The 10,316-nt window shown below is 36.2% G+C and overlaps 1 protein-coding gene across 1 annotated transcript; it reads left to right on the top strand.

Moving 5' to 3' along the window:
- Nucleotides 1–6,126: 6,126 nt before the first annotated feature.
- Nucleotides 6,127–7,059, top strand: LOC308351257 (olfactory receptor 4C16-like; the record flags this gene model as incomplete). Its single annotated transcript, XM_080816777.1, has 1 exon — nucleotides 6,127–7,059. The coding sequence occupies one exon, from the start codon at nucleotides 6,127–6,129 to the stop codon at nucleotides 7,057–7,059; it is 933 nt and encodes a 310-aa protein (XP_080672903.1).
- Nucleotides 7,060–10,316: the final 3,257 nt, after the last annotated feature.

Raw genomic sequence — 10,316 nt, 5'->3', positions numbered from 1 at the left:
GCTGAAAAAAAAAAAAAAAAAAAGAAAGAAATGTCCTTCATCATCACTTTCCAGTCCTTCCTGGTTTTCAGTTTAGGCTGGTGTCAGGAAAATGTGTGGAATGAGGAAAACCTATGAAAAAAGAGCATCATTAATACAGATCTCCACACTGAACTTACTAAACATACAACTTGACAAGCTGCTTAATGTTCATGAGTTTTAGGGTTTTGTATTTTTGGTTTTTTTTTTTTTCATATGAAATGTCATTGTTAACACCTACTTCATGGAATAGTTATGTTTATGAAAATATATAACTTATAGCAAGCAATAAAGAAATAGTTTATAAAAGGCATTTAATAAATACTCATGTAATAAAATTATTTAAATAAAATGAATTCCTTAACAAGTGTCTTTACTAATATTAGTTGACAAAACAAATGGAAGTGGATTTGAAAAAAATATATGAGATATATATTCAGTACACATACTAATCTTCAGATCACTTGCTACAAATCTGATTTTTTGGGGGTGGGCTCAGCTATAACACAGAGAACAGAACCTCTGGCTTTGGAACACTATACTGCTTTCCCTGGATTGTACTTGCAAATAAATTAGAAGAGCTAGAGAAGCTTGTTTCCTAAAGCATAGATATTAACTTAGGGCACTGGGCAGGGATCAGAGTAATTTCACAGAGAACCACATCCTCCAAAGATACAGATGTAGTGAAAAGAAGGGCCATCTGTACCCCAATGTTTATAGCAACAATGGCCACGGTCGCCAAACTGTGGAAAGAACCAAGATGCCCTTCAACGGATGAATGGATAAGGAAGATGTGGTCCATATACACTATGGAGTATTATGCCTACATCAGAAAGGACGAATACCCAACCTTTGTAGCAACATGGACAGGACTGGAAGAGATTATGCTGAGTGAAATAAGTCAAACAGAGAAAGTCAAGTATCATATGGTTTCACTTATTGGTGGAGCATAACAAATAATACAGAGGACAAGGGTAGATGGAGAGAAGGGAGTTGAGGGAAATTGGAAGGGGAGGTGAACCATGAGAGACTATGGACTCTGAAAAACAACCTGAGGGTTTTGAAGGGGCGGGGTGGGAGGGTGGGGGAACCAGGTGGTGGGTATTAGGGAGGGCACAGATTGCATGGAGCACTGGGTGTGGTGAAAAAACTATGAATACTGTTACGCTGAAAATAAATAAAAAATTGGAAGAAAAAAAAAAAAAAAAAAAAAAAAGAACCACATCCTCTTTTGCCAAAGACACTGTTTTTTCTTCTTCATGTCCTCAAGCATCTGTATTTTCCTTTTTCCCCTCTATCTTTGGTCATCCCAAGGTACCAAATGCCACGAAAGCACCAAGAACCACCAAACCTGAGTCTGAAGAGGGTTATGTTATTCCACTGTGTTAGAACCAAAAGTTAAACATATTACAACATCTGGGATGTTTCTGATTAATAAAGAAGGGAAAACTTTAGGGAATGATATTCTCTAGGGTGCTAATATTTTTTATCATTATGCCTTAAAATATTCCCTCTAGGATGCAGAAAAGGGATTTTTTTTTCCTGTGTTTCATGGGAAGGCTGCTTTCAAAAACGGATGGAAATATTTGGCACTAATTTATGGTGTTCTAACAGGTAAGTGACAGGTTGCTTACACCTTTGTACTCAGAGAGGCATCATTATAAAATAACCCAATATATTTAAAATATATTTTCATACATCATTTGGCTACTGCTCCCAAATCCTCTGAGAAGAGAAAATGAAAAAAAAAAAAGAATTTTTTTCAAAAGTTTACTATTAATATAGTAATGAAATAAAATGAAATGTAAGCTTTGGAGTAAAATAATCTTATGAACTCACAAATATTTTATGAGTACCAGGTATGTGAAAATCTTTGTGTGGCTTTCCATTGTTATATGGGGGTGGAAGGATGGATTTCATGTTGAAAGGTTTATTATAGTTTCTTGAGGTAGCAGAATGTGTAAAGGATCACAAATGCTTTTCATATAAGGTCGCTGAGGAGGATAGGTCCTCAGTATGGATACCAAAAGTTAAAAGAGCTTAAGCCTGGTGATAATCTGGAGAAAAATCCAATAGAGACAGTGACCTTGACAGGTTTGGGAGAATGCCAACTTTCTTATCTCCAAGTGACAATTTCAAATAGGAAGTTGTGGGGTTCCTTGGTGGCTCAGCTGGTTGAGCATCTGACTCTTGATTTCAGCTCTGTTCATAATCTCAGGCCCCTGATTGAGTGCCACATCCAGCTCTATACTCAGTGGTCAAGGTCTCAAGGTCTGCTTGAGATTTTCTTTCTCTGCCTTACAACTCCCCCCTGCTTTCTCTTTCTTTCTTTCTCTCTAAAACAAATCAATAAATCTAAAAAAAAATAAATAGAAAGTGGTACATCATGGCATGGAGTTATTATTCTTTATGTTTTCAAAATAATATTGTAAGAATTTAATTTGCAGTTGACCCACATCAGACTTAGTCTGATTGCTGAATAACTTTTTCTCATGGAATGTTTGGAGGAAACATGGCAATGTGGAGGCAACACGACATCATGAAATTGAAAAGTGCCACCTTATATGTGGGATAGTTTCTTTTTTCATCCTTCTTCAGTTTGGGTTTTAAGGGATAAAGAATCTGGGGACAGTTTATTAAGCTTCCCACAGAGAAGGTGAATTTTGCATAGAAATGAGTATAGGTGTTCTCCCAGAGCTGGAAGTCTAGTGTAACCAATCAGCGAGGGTTAGGTAGTTGAAGGAGGCCCTTTAGGAAACACTGTAGCTGCTGCAGAAAGACAGATTTATGGGATAGAATGATTCACCTGACACTCTATTCCACTCTTATCTATTCTCCACTTTTTTCCTGTGTGCTTTTCTTTCAGCTCTTCTTTGTTACCTCGAAACCCAACATGTGGTTTGTTTGTTACTGTGCTGACAGATTTAGCTATTCCAAAGTTGGCTACACTTGTTTGAAAAGTTGAGGTAAGTGCAATACTTATTAGAAGATGTGTTATTGTACTAGGGGCATTTGTCCCCAGGTCATGGCAACTCATTTTTATGTCATATTTCTTGGAGAACCATATGAAAGTGTGAACATGTCCTTGAAAAAAATGGATGTGTGGTCATCCAATAAGACTTGGACAAAAACATGCCTCAGTTACAAGAACATAGGAAAAATGTCAAGGCTCTCCTTACATTCTTTGTGGGTTAAAGAGTCTTGTAGAAAATGCTAATGTTTAAGACGATGATTTTTATGGGTGTCAGTGTTCCAAAATCTTACAAGGTTGTGTGATGCTCTTCAGAATACAGTATTTTCTGCTCCATGTTTACTACATTGTTTAAAATTGAACTTAGCTCAGTTCCTGGATTTATAAGTTAGGAGAATGTTTGTCTGTCTGCCACACATAATAGAGAGCCACAGGGGATTAATGATGTGGATATGTTCTGTAATCTGAATATTGCTAAAATGATCAGATAAATATATTTTAAGAAGCAATTAAGAAAATTTAATTAAAAAACTACTAAGTACCTATGTGATACAAGGTGTTGGTGTTGGACCTTTGGAGAATAAAATCCTGAGAATAAATAGTTTTCAAAGATTCCTATTCAATATATAATCTTACAAGAAAAGCTATAAAGGATGCCATTGGATAGTAGGAGTGAGAATTTTTTTTTTCTTATCATAATGTAAATACCAAAGGTCTCCTGAGGAGAGTTCTTCAAATTGGGTCCTGAAGTTTAGGGACAACTGAAGTAGATAGAAATGTAGGAAGAAGGAAGGAGATTATTGATTAAAGATTATGGATTATATATCTCATGAGAACTCACAGTTACTAACAAGTTAATGAAACCATATGTATTTGTGCTAATTTATCTTAAAAATATATGTCCACATGTGTATATGATTTTGCTTCAGGAATGAACAATCTAAAGGGTTGATAACATGGAAACAAAAACCATACACTCAAAAGAGTGGTCACAATTTGGGGTAAAGTTTCAAGTTCAAATATTTTGTGATGGATCACTCTTTCAAATTAATAAGGAAAGAATGAGCTTATTGTACTGATTAAGACACCCACTCATTTTCCTTGTAGTTTGAAATCTTTGACAAAGATTACACAATCCAAAGAAAATTAAACAAAACAAACAAACAAACGAAAAAAGAATCCTGAGGTAAATAACCTTATCAGACACTTTCCCAAGAGTGGTTTTTGATTTGGAGGAAGATAAGGTACAGTTCAAATATGTTGGAGGAGAAGAAACTTTACCAAGGGAGAGGAAAAGATATATAAGAAGTTCTGTCCGTTTAGTTCATCTGTGCTATGGATACTCACAAATTTCAGGACAGATATCAAAGGAATAGGTGACTTTTTTGTTGTTGTTAAATTTTTTAAAATTTCTTTTCTGTGTTCCAGAGTTCATTGTTTATGCACCACAGCCAGTGCTCCATGCAATATGTGTCCTCCATAATACCCACCACCAGGCTCACCCAATCCCCCAATCCCCCACCCCCTCCCTTCCAAATCCCTCAGTTTTTTTCTGAGTCCACAGTCTCTCATGCTTCATCTCCCCCTCCGATTTACCTCAACTCACTTCTCTTCTCCATCTCCCCATGTCCTCCGTGTTATTCCTTATGCTCCACAAATAAGCAAAACCATATGATAATTTGCTCTCTCTGCTTGACTTATTTCAGTCAGCATATTATAGATGACTTTTAGAAGGAACACAATGGAATAAGTAAATCTTCCAAGTTACATTTCAACCCATCACATTTCAGGTTTTATTTTTACTTGTATGTAGTGCCTTTTCAATACCATCTTGATAGGAAAAATCTAGATAAAAGATTTTGTTCTTGGAAGTGAAGTAAGTGGTAATTTTTTTCTCCAAATTTGAAAAAGGAAATCTTCATTTGAAAGGAGTGAGATTTCAAAGTTGGATGATCATTGACTTTGCCAGGATAGAAAACAAATTGGATAAAGTCAGTTCTGACTGTTACTATTCCTCTTGTCTAAAACTATATCTGCCTCACTCTTCTGAATCTTCTGTGGTTACATACTTGTAACCACATACTGTTACAAGTATGTGGGATTTGGGGTACCTGTAAACCCTACTGGGGATTACAGTCATAATGATCTGGTCCTACATGAACTACCTGGTGACATCTCCCCAAATGACCTCAGAACCAAAGTGCTGAAACTAATACTTGGATAAGTGAAAACATGAGCTATTGAGTGATAAGATCCCCTTTTCATTTATACATAACTTCAGGGATTTGGGGTCCACTAAGGAGTGTTTTTCAGAAATGGGAGGGAGAAATTTAGAAATGCAGATATTCGAGATATAAACAACTATCAAAAGAACATTCATTCACTTATCTGCATTAGTGTCTGTCAAATACTAAGTATCATAAATGTGTATCAAGGTACTAGCATATTATTTAGAAGATTAAGCATTTCCTGTTCCTCTTTTCAAGCTGTAATATCAAGCAGCAAATATTTTCAAAGAGGACATGTTATATATTTATAAAGCTATAAATTTATTTTATATGTGTTTATACAATATATAAAATATATAAAAATATACTCTATAAATATGTATAACAAATACAGGCTGATAAACATATGCATAAAAAAGACATTCTTTATAGGATAAAAATCAGTTGTGATTTTTTAAATTTATACCATAAACCTCTAAGGGCAGTCAAATATACTGAAAATGCCAAGTGATACACCATCAAAACATGGGCCCAAAGATATATTAAATATGCAACAATAATGACATTAGTAATAAAATGGAGCCATATCTTTTAATTTTATATTCATCTAATTCTCAAAATAATCAGAATCATTTAAATGCTATAAGATTGTACCTGAAAAGTGCTCTAGGAAGATATAACCTTCACAAGATTGTTGAGACTCATAAAGACCTTATGAAAAGATCTTTATAAATGAAGGAAAGAACTATTGAGGTGACTTGTGAAAACTCACCCCCAAAATATTAATGATGAGGAATATTTAGTTTGCTTAAAATGTTCCATTAAATCACACATCACACCATGAATTAATTCCTTTATTTTTTGCAGATCAACAAATTCATACTCAAGCGTCTCCTAATTGATGAAATAATGCAGCTGAATAATAACGTGACTGAATTCATTCTGCTTGGGTTGACCCAGGATCCTGTTAGAAAGAAAATAGTGTTTGTCACTTTCTTGCTTTTCTATCTGGGGACGTTGATGGGTAACTTTCTTATTATTACTACTATCAGGACCAGCCGGACACTCGGGAGTCCAATGTACTTCTTCCTTTTCCACCTATCCTTATCTGACAGCTGCCTCTGTACTTGCATAGCCCCTAGAATGATTGTGGATGCCCTTTTGAGGAAGACCACTATCTCTTTTAGTGAGTGCATGATACAAGTCTTTTCACTACATTTCTTTGGCTGCTTGGGGATCTTCATCCTTATCCTCATGGCTGCTGACCGCTATGTGGCCATCTGTAAACCTCTGCACTACACAACCATCATGAGTCGTCGGATCTGTGTTGTGCTGATAGCTATGGCCTGGGTGGGGTCCTGTGTGCATTCTTTAGCTCAGCTTTTTTTGACTTTGAGTTTACCCTTCTGTGGTCCCAATGTGATTGATCACTATTTTTGTGACTTGCAGCCCTTGTTGAAACTTGCCTGTGCAGACACCTATGTGGTCAACTTACTGTTGGTGTCCAATAGTGGGGCCATCTGTACAGTGAGTTTTGTCATGCTGATGTGCTCCTATGTTATTATCTTGTATTCTCTGAGAAACCACAGTGCTAAAGGGAGGAGAAAAGCCTTCTCCACTTGCATCTCCCACATCATTGTGGTTATCTTGTTCTTTGGTCCTTGCATATTTATATACACACGCCCTGCAACCACCTTCCCCATGGATAAGATGATAGCTGTGTTTTATACACTTGGAATACCTTTGATCAATCCTATGATTTACACATTGAGGAATGCAGAGGTGAAAGATGCCATGAGGAAGTTATGGAGAAAGAAGTTGATCTTAGATGACAAAAGATAAATGGGTGTTTCAAATTTTTCTTCATAGTTCAGATTCACCTAGAAACCAATTGAGAATCTTAACTTTTTATTGTGGTGTTAACATCATCAGGGGACATGAGAATTCATTCCTTCAAGAATGAACATGTACACTGGTTAGTGTTGAGTCATTTTCATGTATAGAGGAGACAGCACCAGGTACAAACAGCCATGTCAAGACACATGCCTTTGATGTTCACTGTTGTGTCTCTGCCTATCTTGGCTGCCTAGCATCACTGTGGTTTTGACCCAGTATTTTCCCTGCCCTTCATATTGATTTCTGGTGTTCTCTGTTTACAAGTAATGTTTTACACACTTATATCCATAGCCTGGAAGGCTTTTCCTCCTTCAAATAACTTCCTTTGTATTAGACACTTCAGTCACATCATGTCTGATCATGGAGCTTCAACTTGGCTGTTCTTCTTTGTTGACTGAGCAGAAAGCACCAGTTTCAAATAATTGTAAAATCTTTATGTTTTAGGGGACACACTATTAGCTAGGTAATTCCATTTTATTTCTTGGGGTCATACTTCAAATTCTTCTTATATTTATTTAGATTCTTCTAGAACAGTGGCAGAACATAGTGTGAATATTTATTTTTCTGATAGAATATTTTTACCTTGGAAAGTTTCTGATAGTTGGACTGGTACACCTAGTATTCTTTTTGTAAAAACTTTTTGCTTCTACAATGATCACTTCTAATTTGGGGGAAACATTAAGTTTTTCTTGGGTCATACAAATTATAATAATTTATTTATACTTTTGGGTTATGATTGTAGCATACATGTTCCAAATTAAGTAGATATATTCATATGGGCTATAGGTAAAACATACAAGCAGCCAATGGTTGAAATAGGGAATTTGAATATGATAACTGAAAATATTAAAACTCACAGGGGACTTTTTAGGCTTTGAAACAAATATATTGCAAATATGGATTATCTTAGTGAGTTTTATTATTTTTTAAAGATTTTATTTATTTATTTGACAGAGAGATCTCAAGTAGGCAGAGAGGCAGGCAGAGAGAGAGGGGGAAGCATACTCCCTGCTGAGCAGAGAGCCCAATGTGGGGCTCGATCCCAGGACCCTGAGATCATGACCCAAGCCGAAGGCAGAGGCTTAACCCACTGAGCCACCAAGGTGCCCCTCTTAGTGAGTTTTAATAAGATCTAGAAAAGAGGGTAACTTGAGAGACACCAAGATATTTGGATTAAAAACTGTATTTTTGCAGTGTTGATGGATATCACCTTTTGCCACCATTCATCAATATGGCAATATTGAATTATATAATTCCTAAGAATCTTTCTGATTTCAACCTGTTTTATTATTTGTATTTTTTAAAATCTTATTTAATTTTATTTTTGTCAGTGTTCCAAAATTCATTGTTTATGCACCACACCCAGTGTTCCATGCAAAACGTGCCCTTCTTAATACTCACAACCAGGTTCACCCCACCCCTCTGCCCCTCTTCCCTCCAAAACTCTCATTTTGTTTCTCAGTCTCTCATGGTTTGTCTCCCCCTTCGATTACCACCAAATCATTTCTCTCCATTTTCCAATGTCCTCCGTGTTATTTCCTATAGTCCACAAGTAAGTGAAACCATATGATAATTGACTTTCTCTGCTTGACTTATTTCGCTCAGCATAATCTCTTCTAGTCCCATCCATGTTGATACAAAAGTTGGGTATCCATCCTTTCTGATGGAGGCATAATACTCTGTTGTATATATGGACCATATCTTCTTTATCCATTCATTTGTTGAAGGGCATCTTGGTTCTTTCCACAGTTTGGCAAGTGTGGCCATTGCTACTATGAACATTGGGGTAGAGATGGTCCTTCTTTTCACTACATCTGTATCTTTGGGGTAAATACCCAATGGTGCAATTGCAGGGTCATAGGGTAGCTCTATTTTTTATTTGTTTATTTTTTTAATTTAATTTTATTTTTTTCAGTGTTCCGAGATTCGTTATTTATGCACACACACAGTGCTCCATGTAACATGTGCCCTCCTTAATACCCACTACTGGGCTCACCTAACCCTCCATCCCCCTCCCCTCCAAAAGCCTTAGTTTGTTTCTCAGAGTCCACAGACTTTCATGCTTCATCTCTCCCTCTAATTTCCCCCAATTCACTTTTCCTTTCCTGCTCCTAATGTCCTCCATGTTATTCCTTATGTTCCACAAGTAAGTGAAACCCTATGATCAATGACTCTCTCTGCTTGACTTATTTCACTAAGCATAATCTCCTCCAGTCCCGTCCATGCTGATACAAAAGTTGGGTATTCATTCTTTTTGATGGAGGCATAATATTCCATTTTATATATGAACCATATATATTTTTAAAATCCATTTGTCTATTGAAGGGCATCGTGGCTCTTTCCACAGTTTGGCACTTGTGGCCATTGCTGCTATAAACATTGGGGTAGAGATGACCCATTTTTTATAGAATAAAAATTGTTTATATACTTTCTTTCCACCACAGTGCACTTGTTCTGATCCTGAGTTAATGAATAGGGTCAGTTATGTAGAGATCCTACCATATATTATTTCTTAAGGAATCTCCACACTGTTTTCCAAAGTGGCTGCACCAGCTTGTATTCCCACCAACAGTGTAAGAGTGTTCCCCTTTCTCCACGTCTTCTCCAACACTTGTTGTTTCCTGTCTTGCTAATTTTGGCCATTGTAACTGGTGTAAGGTGATATCTCAATGTGGTTTTGATTTGAATTTCCCTGATGGCTAATGAACATATTTTCATGTGTCTATTAGCGGTACAGAAAATTTAATATGAATATTTTTGTTTATTTGGAACATACTTTTTATTTATAAATTACTAAATTATATCAAAATTGCTAAGTTTGTATTAACTTTATTATACCAGGAATATTAGAACTTCTTAGTTTCAGGGGCACCTGGCTGGCTCAGTGAGTAGTGCATACGACTCTTGATCTCAGGTTTGTGAGTTTAAACCCTGTGTTGGGTGTGGAGCCTACTTAAAATAAAAATTTAAAAAAAGAAGAAGATGTTTATTCTTCTGATCCAAGAGCGTGGAATGGTCTTCCATCTTTTTGTGTTTTCTTCAATTTCTTTTAGGAGTGTTCTGTAGTTCCTCGAGTACAGATCTTTAACCTCTTTGGTTAGGATTATTCCGAGGTATCTTATGGTTCTTGGTGCTATAGTAAATGGAATTGATTCTCTAATTTGCCTTTCTGTATTTTCATTATTAGTGTATAAGAAAGCCAC

This window comes from Martes martes (genome assembly GCF_963455335.1).
Source record: "Martes martes genome assembly, chromosome: 10".
In the NCBI taxonomy this organism is placed as follows: Eukaryota; Metazoa; Chordata; class Mammalia; order Carnivora; family Mustelidae; genus Martes; species Martes martes.
The sequence above is the reverse complement of the archived record's forward strand: the minus strand, read 5'-3'. Positions and strand labels throughout refer to the sequence as shown.